This window comes from Rhineura floridana, chromosome 20 (assembly GCF_030035675.1).
Source record: "Rhineura floridana isolate rRhiFlo1 chromosome 20, rRhiFlo1.hap2, whole genome shotgun sequence".
NCBI classification, from domain to species: domain Eukaryota; kingdom Metazoa; phylum Chordata; class Lepidosauria; order Squamata; family Rhineuridae; genus Rhineura; species Rhineura floridana.
This window is the reverse complement of record NC_084499.1, coordinates 8,027,725-8,043,685: the sequence shown is the minus strand read 5'-3', so window position 1 is coordinate 8,043,685 and position 15,961 is coordinate 8,027,725. Positions and strand designations below refer to the sequence as shown.

At 43.3% G+C, this 15,961-nt stretch overlaps 1 protein-coding gene across 5 annotated transcripts in view; it reads right to left on the bottom strand.

Moving 5' to 3' along the window:
* CDK5RAP2 (CDK5 regulatory subunit associated protein 2) overlaps positions 1-15,961 on the bottom strand; it is a 228,720-nt gene that overhangs the window by 45,714 nt on the left and 167,045 nt on the right. For all 5 annotated transcript variants that reach the window (XR_009759736.1, XM_061603690.1, XM_061603693.1 and 2 more), the window contains 2 exons: positions 1,263-1,449; positions 72-193 (listed from right to left, as the gene is read on the bottom strand). Coding sequence is in view for 4 of the 5 variants with exons in the window: in XM_061603690.1 (XP_061459674.1) it covers positions 72-193; positions 1,263-1,449 (309 nt within the window). In the remaining variant the exon portion in view is untranslated. The remainder of the gene's footprint in view (positions 1-71; positions 194-1,262; positions 1,450-15,961) is intronic.

Here is a 15,961-nt window from a genome sequence, read left to right as displayed (position 1 = left end):
GTGGAAACAACATTTTTTTTATGGAATATATACTGAGACCTGTTCTGAGACTAGATCACATCATTTCTTACCTTTTTGACTTCTGATTGCTTTGTCTAACTTTTCGTATACCTTGAGCTCCAGCCGCAGCGAGTGCAGCAATTTGTCATTCTCTGACAGTTGATGCTGTTTAGCGTTCAGCTCAATTTGCAACCTGTAACATCCCAAATGAACTAGTCAGTACAAGCTTAAACACTGGCACCATAAATTGTGACTGGACTGTGCTAATACCATTCTCATTATCATGAAAAACCAAGGATGCCTTGGGGGAAAAAATTAGAAGTACAGGACTGGAATGGACCAGGTCATAAACTAACAACTCCTGACTTGGAGGATCTGGAATGTTATCTGACTCACAGATTAACCCGCATCATCCAGATCTCACAGCAGAGGGTGGGGGCAGGGGGAAGAGAAGGGGATAATTTAAGCATTTCCAACCTACTCAAAATCCCCCTCCAAGATGCTACCCCTTCCTCCCTTTCAGGGTTCTAGATGTGCTTGCAAAGGTAAACATGCAACTGGAAAAGTGGCTGGTGGGACATTTTGGAGCGCAAACCAATACACAGGAACTTAGGAAGCTGCCTTGTACAGAGTCAGTTCATTGGTCCATCTAGCTCAGTACTGTCTACACTGACTGGCTCTCCAGGGTTTCAGACACGATTCTCTCTCTCCCAGCCCTATCTGGAGATGCTGGGGAACTGAACCTAAGACCTTCTGCATGCAAAGCTGAGCTATGGCCTTTTCCAAGAAAAGGTTTTAAACACACACACGCTTTCTATCTATCTGTCTGTCTGTCTGTCTGTCTGTCTGTCTATTCTGTGCTCTGATCTTCCCCTCCTGCAGCTGATTTAACAAAGTGGGTGTATAGCCTGTGTGTAACACAGGGGCAGACAACATAGTGTCCTTCAGATGTTGTTAGACTACAACTCCCATCTGCCCCAGCCAACATGGTCAATTGTCAAGGATGCTGAGAGCTGTGGTCCAGCAACATCTAGAGGGCACTGAGTTGACTACCCCAGTGTTAAGTCTAGTTCAGCCCTGTCAGTAAAGGCAAACCCACCCAAAGATAGTTGTGTTATTATAACCCAAGCCACCCAACACATCTTGTCTCTAGTTGTGATGCCCCAAGAAAAAGGATGGTGCCTCCTCAGTCCTTGGGGTGGAGGGGAGGGGAAGGACCATATTTTTCCTTCACATAGACTTAAACAATGACACATCATTACCTGTTTAGTTTATTGCTAACATTGTAAACATTGTGCATCAGATCCCTGTTTTCTTCCTCTCGCTTCCCAAGCTGCTTCTGCAGCTTCTCCTTCTCCTTCTTGAGGTGCTCATACTCGTGGAGGTGCTCAGCAGCAAGGTGCTTCTTTGACAGGGACTCGCACATCTTTTCATTCTCCTTTTGTTTCTCTGCAAGGAGACGAAGCTGAAGTTGTTGGCTATTTAAGCACAATTTAAGCACACAAAAAAAGACCCACAAAAAACTGCTGGGAAGAATTAAAGACTTATTTATTTTGGCATTAAAAGATGCCCACAACCCAGAGAAGTATAACCAAAATGAGATGCTCATCTGACATTTATGATTCTAGCATTCCAATTTTCTCTCCTGCAGCTCTGGAAGAGAAATATAAAACTTAACCTCAACAATACCTCAGTTCTGGGGGCATGGCTTGCCATCCGGCAGAATGGCGGCATAGAGCCGAGGCTCCTGCATTCACGGAACAACTATCGCATGTAAAACCCTGCAAATTGTAAGCAGTTTTCTTCTAACCATTAAGATCAGGCAGGTGATGTCTCAGACAACCCAAGGATCCCCAGCAAAAATCCTTAAATTCAGCACGGAAGCTAAAATTAGCACAGATTTCACAGGCCTGTCAGACGCAGAGAGTGAAACTGACATCACTCGGGGAGGCCAGAAGGCCCTCAAAGGCGGGAAACAGACAAGCTCTATGTCAAACGATTACGACCCAGATGATTCCATAGATAAAATCAGAAAAGCTCTCTCAACTGATTGGGCAAAGGCTCTACAACCACTAGAGGGGAAAATAGAAAGCCTTTCAACACAAACAAAGGAAATGACTAAAACGGCTAATGCAGCCATGGATCTAGGTTTAAGACACAACGAAAAGTTAGAGAGGCTAAAAATGGCGACTAAAGAATTAGAGCTGAGAGTGGCAGAACAGGAGGATCGAGCCCGAAGAGGCAATATTCGGGTGAGAGGGATCCCTGAAAGAGAGGAAGGGGCAGATATGTCCAAGTTTATTACAGACTGGTTTAATACACTTAATCTGGGAGTAACTCTCTCAGCCAAAAACATCGACAGAGCACACAGGGCACTGGGAGCTCGCCCTAAACCTGACGGTCCTCCAAGGGACATAATCATCAAATATGAGCATTTTAAAATAAAGGAGAAAATCTACAAAGCACTATGCAATCTTAGGGAAATCAAGTACAATAACAATATAATTGATATCTTTCAAGATCTTAGTCCTGACACGCTGAGCAGGCGGAAAAACTTTAGACCATATACAGCTGTGCTACAAGAGGCAGGAATTAGATATCGGTGGGGATTCCCCTTTAAGCTGGTGGTGATCTACGAAGGGAAATGCTTTACAGCAAGCACAGGAAAGCAAGCAGAGAAATTACTCTGCGATCTCCACGTCTCATCTGACAAAAATAAACAGCAGGACAAACAAGTCTCTGACTCAGATGAAAGGAACACTCCACGGGAACATCAAAAGAGTAAAAGAGGCAAGAACAACAAAAAACAAGAAGACACTGCAGCACAGGTGGAAGGGGAGAGCAGCAGAAGCAGTGATCCTACTCCGGTAAACTGATGGTTGAGCGCACCAATCCATACCTGCACCCGATCTGATCTACATACAAGCATGCAGGGTTAATTGAGTGAATTATATAAGCTATCATAGCCACATTTCTCTCATCAGTCCGTGAAGGGAGAGGACCTATATGTAAGTACGGTCCTCGCTATCCCCCCACCACCTGAGCGGGTTGAGGCAATTCTCGGTGGTCTCATGGCAGTCAACTAATTACAGACTGCCCTCGCCAGTTTGTTTGTTGTTTCTGTTCTGTTTAGTTTTTTGCCCATGTGGGGTTATAAGGTTCGGAGTACAGGCAAGGCACCATCTCTCTGGTATCAAAAAAGCAAAACCACATTTGAACACTCTCACTCTCCCTTCTCAATATTATGAACATGAGGATTAGTACACTAAAGATACTCTCTCTCAATGTCAATGGCTAGGGATCCCCCATCAAACGCATCAGAGTAGTAACAGCACTCAAATGCAAACTTCCAGATATAATTTGCCTCCAAGAGACTCACCAGGCTAAAAAGTTTCAGGGCTGGATAGGCAAGCAGGTTTGTGCCGCAGGAACTTCAAAAGCTAGGGGGGTGGCCATCCTGGTGGCTAAAAAATGCCCCCCAGTGGTGATAGTTTATCGGATCCAAATGGTCGCTATGTAATAGTAAATGGTTTGATCGAAGCAGAACAACTAACTTTCTGTTCCATATATGCTCCCAATAAAGGACAGCTGACCTATCTAAGAACAACACTACAGACAATAGAGAACTTTGCCCACGGCCCAGTCATTATTGGGGGAGACATTAATAGCTGCCTCCATAGCAGGCTGGATCGCAGCAACAGTAAACGAAGGGAGTGCAACAACGATACTGGCATATCAGACCTATTTACATCCCACAACCTGCTGGACCCTTGGAGAATGCTTCATCCTTCAGAAAGAAATTACACTTTTTACTCCCACAGGTTTCATTCATATTCAAGGCTGGATCACATTTTCATCAATAAAGAGGCATGGGAGAGAGTAATTGAGGCTGAAATAGGAGTAAATACTGTATCGGACCATGCTCCAATATCACACTGTACAAAAAGTCAACCTTGAGGCAAACTACCTCATGGAAATTCAACCCCACTTTACTCGCTAATGAAAACTTCAGCTCCAACAAGAAGGAAACCATTGATCATTACTTCCAAGAAAACAACGCTCCGGAGGTTGGGTTGCACGTGATTTGGGATGCTATGAAGTCAGTCGTAAGGGGGCATTGCATCAAGGAAGCCAGCTTCCTCAAGAGAGAACGTCAAAAATATGTCAAAAGCATCCTGGATGATATAGATAAACTGGACAAAGAGTTTAAAAGGTCTGGAGATAGGAAAATAGGCCAAACACTGAATACTAAACAGAGAGAACTCCAATCCCTGGAAATAGAAAAAGCACATGTGGCAATGGCCTATACAAAAAGACAATATTATGAATTTGGCGACAAGGGTTCTAAACTATTAGCTCATGCCCTTAAAAAGCAACGATCTCGAAATCTCATCCCAGGAATTAAAAATGAAAATGGATCTTTGCTTCTGGACTACAGGAAAATTAATGAGGAATTTGAAATGTACTACTCAAAACTATACACGTTAGACAAACCAGATGACCACAAAATAGAAGAGTATCTGGCACAAACAGAATTGAAAAATCTCTCTCCAGATCAGATGTCATATTTGAATCAACCAGTGACGACTGAAGAAGTCATCAATGCTATCAAGAATCTGAAAAATGGCAAAGCTCCAGGCGATGATGGATTCACCAGCGACTTCTATAAGGCATTTAAAGTGGATCTTGCTCCCTGGCTGACTCAATTATTTAACAGCATGCTGTCGGGGGGAGCAATACCTGACACTTGGCGTAACTCAAAAATAATAGTACTACTAAAGCCTGACAGAGATCCCCAAGTCACTGAACTCCTCTCGCCCCATAGCACTTATAAATCAAGATGCCAAATTGTTAACTTCAATAATGGCTAAGCGACTGAATGTATTTATCAGCCAAGTTATATCCCCAGATCAATCTGGGTTTATGCCAAGACGTAATATAGCAGATTAAATACGCAGGGTCCTGAATATTATACGTTATCAATACTAACAAGCTTTCTGCAGCTTTGGTCTCTCTTGATGCATTTAAAGCCTTTGATAGGGTGGAATGGGGGTTCCTAAAAAAGTTGTTGCATAAAATGAACTTTGGAAAAGCGTTTTCACATCTGATTGACCAACTATATTCAAAATCATCAGCAATAATATGCAGAAATGGTCTAGAATCTCGCCGCATAGAATTGGGAAGGGGAACTAAACAAGGATGCTCTCTATCCCCATTATTATTTGCCCTCACTATAGAAGCCTTAGCGCAGGGGGTAAGGCATAACTTAGGGATAGAGGGCATCCACGATGGAGGCAAAGATCATACTATTAACTTATTTGCTGATGATGTGTTATTGATGCTTAAGAATCCAGACAGGGCAATCCCCTTTATAAAAGAGGCTCTAGAAGAGTATCGCAATGTTGCAGGCTTAGAGATCAATTACTCAAAATCAGTAATGTTATGTTTAATATGTCCCTGGCCGAACAAAATTGGTTAAGCACAAACTCAGGCTTTCGATTAAGCCATGGCAGTTTCCGCTATCTGGGAGTATTGATCTCTAAAGATCTTAATCAACTTAGGTGATGCAACTTCAACAAAGTCACAAAGACAATAGTCAAAGAACTGATGGTTGAGCAGGATAGCCGCCATCAAAATGGTCATCTTACCTAAATTATTGTTCCTTTTCCAGGTACTCCCGATTTCAGTACCTAAACAGTGGTTTGGCAAATGGCAGAAAATACTAGAAAAATTTATTGCGAAGGACAAATACAATAGAACAAGTGCAATGACCAGATCCAGATACATGGGAGGCTTGGGGGTACCTAATCTAAAACTATATTATGATGCTTTCCAACTCAAACAGCTGTTGCATATTATTAGGAATTCCAAAGATACAGTGTGGGTAGCCATGGAGGTGGAGAGGACGGTACCCTCAATTCGAGCATGGCCATTTCTGTCCCCATCATGGCCACAACTTAAACAGATTCCTAACCCTTTCCTACAGGCAACCTTTTCGGTATGGAAACATTGGGGGAAAACATTAGCACCCAACCTTTCTCCTCTCACCCCCTTTCTAGACCTTCCTGAATTCAGGGATAAAGACAAATATGCTCAATACAAAGGATGGGAAGAGAAAGGCTTATATAGGATTCAGGATCTAATTGAAAAAGGCCAACCCATATCAGAGGTCTCATTACGCAAAAAACTGGGACAGACATCCTATAACTGGATGCAGATAGCCCAGGTGCATTCCTTAGCACACAAATTAGGGAAAAGAGCCGACACTAAACGCACACTTACAGCATTTGAGAAAATGTGTACAAGCTCAGCTGCAGAGACAAAAGGTGTAGCAGCTTCAATATATAAAATTCTTATAGCAGCCACAATGGGTAACACTTTAGGTCTTAAGATGAAATGGGAGGAAGAGCTAGGTGTAGGCATGGATGAGCAGCAGTGGAATCAGTTATGGTCTAAGCCTTCTATAAGAACTGCCTCAGCTAGAATCCAAGAAACAGCTCTCAAAATACTTCACCAATGGCATTGGACACCTTTAAAATTATACCACATCAATAAATCTATATCCCCTCTATGTTGGAGAGGGTGTGAAGTGTGGGCTCATTTTGCCACATGTGGTGGAACTGTAAACCAGTAATGAAGTTCTGGAATGTGGTTTTTGGGAAAATCTTGGATATTACAGGGCAATTGCTAGCTCCGGATGCGGCCTTGGTGTCCTACACAGGACATTTGAACGTACCCATAGTGCATAAAGACCTGGTTATCTTGTTGCTAGCGGCAGCCCGCATGGAAATCTCATTTCAATGGAAATTAGCGGATGATCTTTCAACTGAACGATGGATGGGCAGAGTATGGGAAACAGCACTTTCTGAAAAACTTATGCGACACGATAGAAAAATTCCTGGCTTAGCAAAAACAGACAAATTTGACAATGTGTGGTACCTGTTCATAGTTTATATTAACAAAACTCTACCAGTTTTCTCTCCCCCGATATCCCAGGTCTCGCTATGGAGAGGGTCTATCTTTCACACTAACACAGAGAAACTTATAGAACGACAGAGGGAATAAAGTCAATGAGTGAAAAATAATTATAAAATGCCATTTTGTTTTTATTAAGGTTTGGACACAAGATTGGATTATCAGCATCATTTGTATATACAATGTACTCCATGTTTGTTGATTAACTGTTCATTTTGCTGTATATTCTGAAAAATAAAATAAAAGATAATTATATGAAAAAACAATACCTCAGTTCTATAGAGGAATTATCATCAGGCAGGGGTGAGGAACCTTACAGCTGGGGACTGATTGCAGCCTTCTGGGCCTCTCGTTCTGGCCATCAAAATTCTCTGTGGGCCACAACATTTCTGCCCAAGCAACACCCTCCCTGACCCAGCTCCACACCCTTGAGTGTTGTTGCTTGGCCGAGATGCGTGAGTGAGAATGGAGATAGAGGTAGGGGTGTACGCACACACATAGGGTTGTAACCAACTAAGAGTTTATTCAGAGTAGACCCACTGAAATCAAAAGACTTGAAAGTCATATCCATCCATTTCAATGGGTCTCCTCAGGAGGACTAACATTGGCTACAACCCAGATATCCCTTTTTGTGTGTTCAACTGTAGCCTACAAAAAGATAAGACATGCATCCATTTCTCTACCCACTTTTTCCTCTGGACTGTCCTCCACTAGAATGTTGTCCATAAGGGAATGCACTAGGGAATGTCCCCCAAACGTCTACAAGGGCATGCAGCGCTTGGGCTGCAAACAGTTCCCCATCCCATTGTAAGGATGGAGAACGGAGATATATATATTTTTCTTCCTCTAAATGTATTATTGGGAATGGAAGCCAACCAATCAAACTGCTAGCAACAGATTCAGGACAAACAAGAAAAAAATACTTCTTCATTCAACGTATCTTTGATTTATGGAACTCGCCACCACACAACATGGAAACTGTCACTTTTGCTGCATTTACAGTTTTGCAGTGGCCAGCTCTACTAGGCAAGTGCTGGCTGCCAGTTTTTTCTTCCAAAGCTATCTCAGAACGATGGCATGACATTCATTCCCAGATGGCTTCTGCTGTGGGGGAGGGGAAATTGTGTCCATCAGCTGCTGGGAAAAGATTTCCTCACTGCTGATAAGCCCTCTCCATTTTATCCCACCCATAAGTTGCCAAAATGCCACTACCATTTTGCCTCTCTGTAACAGGTTTCATTTGTAGTTTTATTTATCAGATTTTAAGCCACTTTTGTGGGGTGAAGGAGTCATGTTGTAGATATACTGTAAATGTTGCAAAAAAAAAAAAAAAAGTAAGAGCTAGCAATCTTCTTAAAGTAATGTTTTTAGAAATCTGTTGAGTACATCAGATATTATAAATGACCAAGCTGTAAACTTGCCCTACAAAGTCTTCTTTTCTCAAGTGTGATGTTGAGAAGGCACAAAAATACTGTTCTATCATGTTCTGCCTTCAAATAAATAAATATGATAGGCCCACTCCAATTTTTTGTCCTTTCCCTTTAACATTGCATTTCTTATCATATCTTGAGATCCTTTTCCAGCATCACATTCAGAGACTGATTTTGCTTCCTTAGGAAATGAATTTAAGAAGTCAGGGAATTACGTTGCTCTGAGCCATGGATACAAACATTTGCAGAATCTATAAATACATACATAAAAATGATTTATGAGTCATCTCTAGGTCAGTAAAGATTAAACTTTTCCAGACAAGAACAATTTAAACAATGGAGGGGGGGAGGAATATACACACCATGAAAGCTATTTATCTCCTATATATTCTGAAGGTTATCATCACTACAGAGTAAAAGGTAATTCAGGTGGACTCCGAGCAAGCCATACCAAACACCACTACTAATGCTGGGCTAATATCAGTAAAATTGCAAATTATCACTGGCAGATAATGGTGTTGGGTGCAGACATTGACACACTTATCTTGGGCCTCCAGCTAGAGACTGTAAGAAACCATATTTGTAGTCGAAAATGACTGGTAAATCTGATAAATTGCCACTTTTTTTTAAAAAAGGAGGATGCTAGTTTTGTGCTTGGTGAGTACTAGTTGATCTCTCTGCTGAAGTGGGATTGCATTTGCCTAAAGAGCAGCTGAGCAGATAGACCTTACAAGAGGAGGGCCCACCTCTGCTAGAGTTTGAGAACCCTCTCCCCTCACTGACAAGGCTGCCTTCAATATGTTGTGAAACAAAGGTTGGGGCTGTCATGCAAGCCCCCGTCATTTGGCCCTTTAGTTCTTCAAGTACTTGGAAGCAAGGAAGCTTCAGACTGGGGTGTGATCCATCCATGGAGTTCTCCTTTCCATGCCCACCCTCAAATCCTGGACATCTGTAGATGTACTCCACTGAAATCAATTGGCATATTAATTAACCCTGGAGAATTTGGGACTTTTCTTGACTCTGTTGTGGAAACTCTTATCTTTTTGCTCAATTCAAGGGGTGGGGCTGCAGGGGTGAGACTGTGCTGGGACCATCAAGGGGCAAGCATTTCCACCTGTCTTGCCCCACCCCTCGGCCTGGGCCATATCAGGAGGAGCTGCAGACTGAGAGGTACTGCTGCTGGGGTGAGACTGCTGGGACCATCAAGGGGCAAGCATTTCCACCTGCCTTGCCCCACCCCTCTGCGTGGGCCTTATCAGGAAGAGCTGCAGACTGAGATGTGCTGCTGCAGGGATGGGACTGTGCTGGGACTCAAGGGGCATGCTTTTCCACCTGCTTTGCCCCCCACCCCTGCTCTTAGTGACATTTTTCTGGGGACTGCCCTTTACCAGGAAGATTAATGCTTTTGGTTTGCTGCTCCTGTTTCTTTTAGAGATGTTAGGACTTTGTTAGTTTGATTTTTTTGTTTTTGTAAATTGTATTGTTTTTATTTGCATTTTGTATTTGTATTTTTATTTGTGTGTAAGCCGCCTCGGGGGCCTATTTGGCCGAAAGGCGGCCTAGAAATAAAACGTAACATAACAAAACGTAACAATTCAGACAACACGCCAAACTAGGGTTTGTACTAACCATTGTTAATAGGAGCCAAACCATGGCTTCAGATCCCAACTATAAAACCGGCAAACTGTGGCTCAGAGCCACTAGCCTGCTTGCTTTTTCTTTCCCACGCAACTCTGTAAATTCACTCCCATTCCTATGACTAGCCTCTGATGGTGAAGTGCTGACTATAGCTATGGTTTGTCAAGTCAGATATCCCACCACACCATGCAAACCATGGTTTCTGATTTTGCTTAGCTGGTTGATCACGAAGCACACCTCATCAGTTTAGGTATTACTACAAACCATAATTAGGCTTCTTTAATAGTAGTTTGACATGATGTTTCAATAAAAGTTTTATTAATATTTAACACCTAAGTGTCTTACCTTGGTTCAGAATTGCTGTCACAATTTCTAGTGGGTTCATGCCAAAGAAACTGTACATTCCTCATAAGTAAGCCCCACTGAATACTCATAAGTAAGCCCCACTGAATTCCATGGGGATTTCTTTCTGATAAGTATGGATAGGACTGCAGCCTGAATTGGTTAGTCTTAAAGGTGTCACACAGGAAATAAGGGCCCCTGTAAATTTCCAGCTTACTCAGTTCTACATCTTCTTTCCAGAATGTGGAATAAGATGGAAGGATATTAAGTGGACTAGGAAGTGGGAGATCAGGGTTAAAATCACCAGCCAGTCACAAGCTCACTGCCTCTCATCCTTACTTACCTCACAGGATTGGTATGAGAATGACAACAGTTTATTAAGATGAGTGTCCTATCTGTATGTTCCTTGCCTTGTGTGCCCAGCCCTTCGTCCTTTTCCATGAAACCTTTTGACTCACCTAAGTCCCCATGTCCTACTGTGATTAAGCTTGTAGCCAAGCCTATGTATATGTGCCTGGATCAACCACATATTCATCCTTGCCTCCAAATCCCTCCACCTCCTTTGTTTATTTCCCTTTGTTGAATTTCACATTGAAAGCCCCTCAGGGCAGAGGCCTGCCCTCTTGTACTCTGCAGGCCACTGGTGCTCTATAAACCACCACCACCACTAGGATCAGAAATGAAAGAGAAGCTGGGAATACAGGTGTTTTCTGAAGCCGAGATAGTTACATCAGAATTGGCACGGTAAGCATAAACACAAGGACATTTGCCCTGAGCTTTTGTCAGTGATGGGTAGCTGCTTGCAATACCAAAGTGCTGAGTGCATTTTTCTTTCCCTGCCCTTCAAATCTACCTGTTTCAAAGGTAAATTCCTTTGTCACAGCTCTTTCGTAAGCCAGCCCACAAAATCAGTTTGCAAGAAAAAAGGATGCGTGATTTGTACTACTGGTAGCTAAGAGGCCGAGCTATGAATCAATAAGCTTCCATGGGCCAAACCTCCCCTCTGCCATGAACTGAGTAAGTGACTTCATGTAAGCCCTTTTTCCAACCCATTGGAGAAGCCTTTCTCCAAGCCATTGCATTACGAGGAAAAGATTGACCTACCTTATAGGGTTGTTAGGATTAAAATGATATAATATATGGCAAGGATGAGAAATGGCTGGCCCTCTAGATGTAATTGGAACTCTAACTCCCATCAGCCCCAGCTAGCATAGCCAATGTTCAGGGGCAATGGGTACTATAGTCCAGCAACATCTGAAGGGCCACAGGTTCCCCACCTCTAATGTGTAGGAACCTCTTTGAGCATTTTAAATAACTGTATAAACATCATGATTCTCTCTATGTATGTGTGTGAAAAAGACCCATCCTGCCAGGTACACAGCACTTTGATCTCTCTCTTTCTGTCTTCCCCATCATCATCATCTGTTAAAGCCATTTATACTCTCCATTTTAAGGAAACTGCTCAAGGTGGCGTATGAGGGTGTTTTGTTTTTAAATCTCAACAGTTAAAAAAGGACAATTCAAAAGACATAAGCATAGCAGATAAAAACAAGAAGAATCTGTTCTCCAAGGATCAGCAAAATAACCAGCCCAGCAGGCCATCAGTCTGCCAAATAAGGAAGATGTTTGCAAAAGGAGGAAGACCATCAGAGCAAAAAAGGAGGGAGGCCTCGGCAGGGAGTTCTCCAGCCTAGGCATGCCTGTTGTTACATACTCTCTCCCAAGTCTCTACCGACTGCATTTTAGCTAGGAACGGAGGAAGCTACCTTACACAGAGTCAATAATTGGTTCACCTAGCTCAGTATTGTCTACAGCAACTGGCAGTGGCTCTCCAGGATTTCAGGCAGGTGTCTCTCCCAGCCCTACCTGGAGATGGGAGCTTGCACCTGGGACCGTCTTCGTGCAAAGCAGATGCTCTACTCACTGAGGGATGTGAAGAAGACAGGATGACTTGGTGGAAGACTTTCAGGTATCGCTCTCTGAGAGAAAACAGAATTAGAAAGAAGGAAGCCAAATCCGAACAGGTTCCTCCCTCTCTCCCACACTCATCGGAGAAGTAAGCATAGCCCAAGAGGTTAACAGCATGGGGCCAAAGTCCCTAGAAGGATACTCTGCTCTGCCTCCTAGTTGCATGCTTTAAGCCCTGGATTAGGACCAGATGCACAGAAATGACAGCTGGAACACTGTAAAGCTGGAGCCACAGAGAACCTGGCAACATTTTTCAAGCATGTCATCCATTCTACAGCTGTTCCATGGAAGCTCCCCTAGTAGCACTTTGGCTTGAAATGTTGTAGAAGAGACGCAGTGTTCATGAAAGTCATGTGTCAGTGAGGCCACCATCGATAACATCCCAACACGACTAGCCCCAAAGCTCTGTGTGATCCAGTGCCATCTCTCCCACTTATAAAAGCTCTAAACCACAGCCCAAGTTTGGGCACAGCAATTAAAAAATGGAAAAGAAGCACCGGGTGCTATGCATTGGCTGAGCAAATAGGAGAAGCAATTTCATGTCTGACTGTTCAGCTTGGTGCAACTTCCTCCGAAACATCAAGTGTAACCATTTTTAGCTGCTTATCCATGTGGGACACACCAAAAGACTGGAAGAGGAGAAATTTGCTAGCATTTAAAAGAAAGAAAGAAATTAGATTGGCATACAGGAGAACCTTTTCCTTTTAGGTTTTAGCCATTTAATTCAACAAGATCAACATGGCTTCAGATTATGATTATTATTCCCACACTTGGGTAGGTTGTTACCAATTTGCACATTCATAAAGTGGATAGAGAACGAACAGTTGTTCTTACTGTAAATGGTATTTCTCCATAGGTAACAAGAGGTCTCCAAGTGGGTAGTGTAGCTCCCCCTACAGCTCAGGGACTTCAGCAAATACTTTTGCCCCTCCCCTCTTGTTGAGGCTTAGTTCATTTCTTGAAAAAGCCTTTGAGACTAGCCTCAACAGAAAACTCAAGGACCAAACACAGTACATGAATAAGAACACTGAACCATACAACAAATGTGTTAGGAACAAGGTCAACTGACCGTCAACAAATAAAGTTATAGTAGAAAGGAATCATGGCACTCACTGATTTAATCCAAGCCACCACAATATGTAGAGTATCAGAAATACTCTGAGTGCCATGCCCTCTCTTTGGGATGAGAAGGGTTAGGACAGAAAGAAGGTAGAATTATTTCCTTTTTTCTGTGGAAGACCGTGTTCGCTTTGGGAATAAATGCTGGGTTAGTGTGGAGCATTTCCATTTTGTGGAAAATACATAGATGCTTTTCAACAGACAGACTGTTTCAACTGACTGTAGCTGAGATGCCCTACGTGCTGTTGTAATAGCCACCAGAAAAATTACTTTGAAGGAAAGAATCCTTAATGGGACTGCTGCCATAGGCTCAAAGGGAGGTTTCTAAGGCCAAAAGTACAGAATATAGATTCCAGGTTGGAAAATGGTGCTGGACTGGTGGATTGATGGCTGTGGCTCCCTGGAGAAATCTCTTTAGTATGGCATGAGAGCCAAGAGATTCAGAACCTGTTACTTGTAAGATCGAAGATAAGGCTGATGCTTGCCTCTTCCATGTATTGGGATGCAAACCCATTTGTAGACCTTCTTGTAAAAAGAATAGCACTTTGGCCACAGTCACTGACTTGGGAAAAATGCCTTGACTATTACACTAATGAAAGAATGCCTTCCATGTACCCTGATAACTACGGATAGTTGAAGGGTGCCTTCCCGCTATGATGGTATCCACTGCTGCTGATGGAATCCCCATCTCTTGCAGTTGTTTGCACTCAATTTCCAAGCGGTTAGCTGAAGCCACTGTGGGTCTGGAGAGGACTCTGGTGCAGATCCGGGCGGGGCAGAAGATGATATGGTGGTGACTTTGCAAGCTGGATGATATCTGAGAAACAGGGGCATCTTGGCCAACAGGGGGCTACCAGCACTACTTGAGCTTTCTCTGACCGGATCTTTTTGAGCACCCTGGATAACAGTGAAGTTGGAAGAAAATCATAAAGTAGGCCCTTTGGCCAAGGAACCACTTGTTCGGTTCCATGATTCAGGAAGCGTGCAAAAAAGCATTGTTTCTGATGGTTTCTCTTGGATACAAACAGGTCTATTTTGAAATTGCCAAATCTTGCTTGGAGAGATTGGAACACTTCCTTGTTGAGAGCCCATTTCCCTAGGAACAGTTGCTGGCGGCTCAACCAGTGCACTGTAACATTCAAGTGCCCTTGAATGTGCTGTAACTGTCGTCATGTATCGTTCTGCCCATGACAGCATTGTCACTGCTTCGGTGTGAAGGGCCATCGAGTACCCACTTGCTTGTTCAAATGGGCTCAAGTTGTCATGTTGTCGGTGCGAATAAGTGAGGATGCAGAAGAAGTGGTGGAATGCCAGATGAGCTGCACATAGTTCCAGCTAGTTGATGCTTCTGTGCACCTCCGTTGGTGACCATACCCCTTGCACGTACTGCCCTTGACAATGCGCTCCCCATCCCGAGACTTGCATCCGTGGTGATGACTGAGTGGGATGGATCCTGGAGAGAGATGCCTCTTTGCAGGTGTCTTAATGAGGTCCACCAATGAAGAGATTCCTTGACCTGCCAGGAGAGAAGTATAAACCGATGTCTGCAGTGCGTGATATCATCCTGATAATGGAGGAGCAGCCACTGAAGAGGATCAGCATGCAAACGAGCCCAGGGGGTAATCCCTATCGCCGATGCCATCATGCCTAAGAGCTTCACAAGCACCATGACATCTGCCAAGTGTACACAAATTAGCGGAATAGCCATGGCCGTGATTTTCTGAATCCTTTGTAGTGAAAGGGAGATGGATTCTTGAACTGTGTTCAACTGTGCCCCCAAGTGCTGTAGATGTTGAGATGGACTGAGATGGCTCTTTTGAATGTTCACCAGGAAAAACTGTGGTCTTTCAGGTGAGATAACATTATCTGGAAGTCCTCCTGAGCCTGATGGAAACTCTTGGACCGGATCAGGAGATAGTCCAGATAAGGATATATGTGCAGCCCTTGAAGGACCTGCCACCAATGTCACCATTACCTTGGTAAAAACTCATTGAGCGGAAGCTATACCAAATGGTAAGGCTTTGTACTGATCGTGGTGACAGTTGTAGTAAAAATGTAGTAGTCGACAGTGATAAGGGAATATTGGGATGTGGAGATAAGCTTCCTTCAAGTCCATAAATGCTAGGAAGTTCTGGGGGTGCAATGCCTCCTGTATGGATGAGAGGGTGTCCATCTTGAATTTCCAGTAAGTGACAAACTGGTTCAGAAATTTAAGATTGAGTACCGCACGCCACATTCCGTCCTTCTCCCCTACCAAGAAGAAGACTGAGTAGAGACCTGAGAAAAAGTCTTCTGAAGGAACTCTGTCTATTGCTGAGATGTCTAATAAGCAGAGCTTGGAAAAGTTACTTTTTTGAACTACAACTCCCATCAGCCCAATCCAGTGGCCATGCTGGCTGGGGCTGATGGGAGTTGTAGTTCAAAAAAAGTAACTTTTCCAAGCTCTGCTAATAAGTGATGAATCTCATTTTGAGACCACTTGTTTTGAG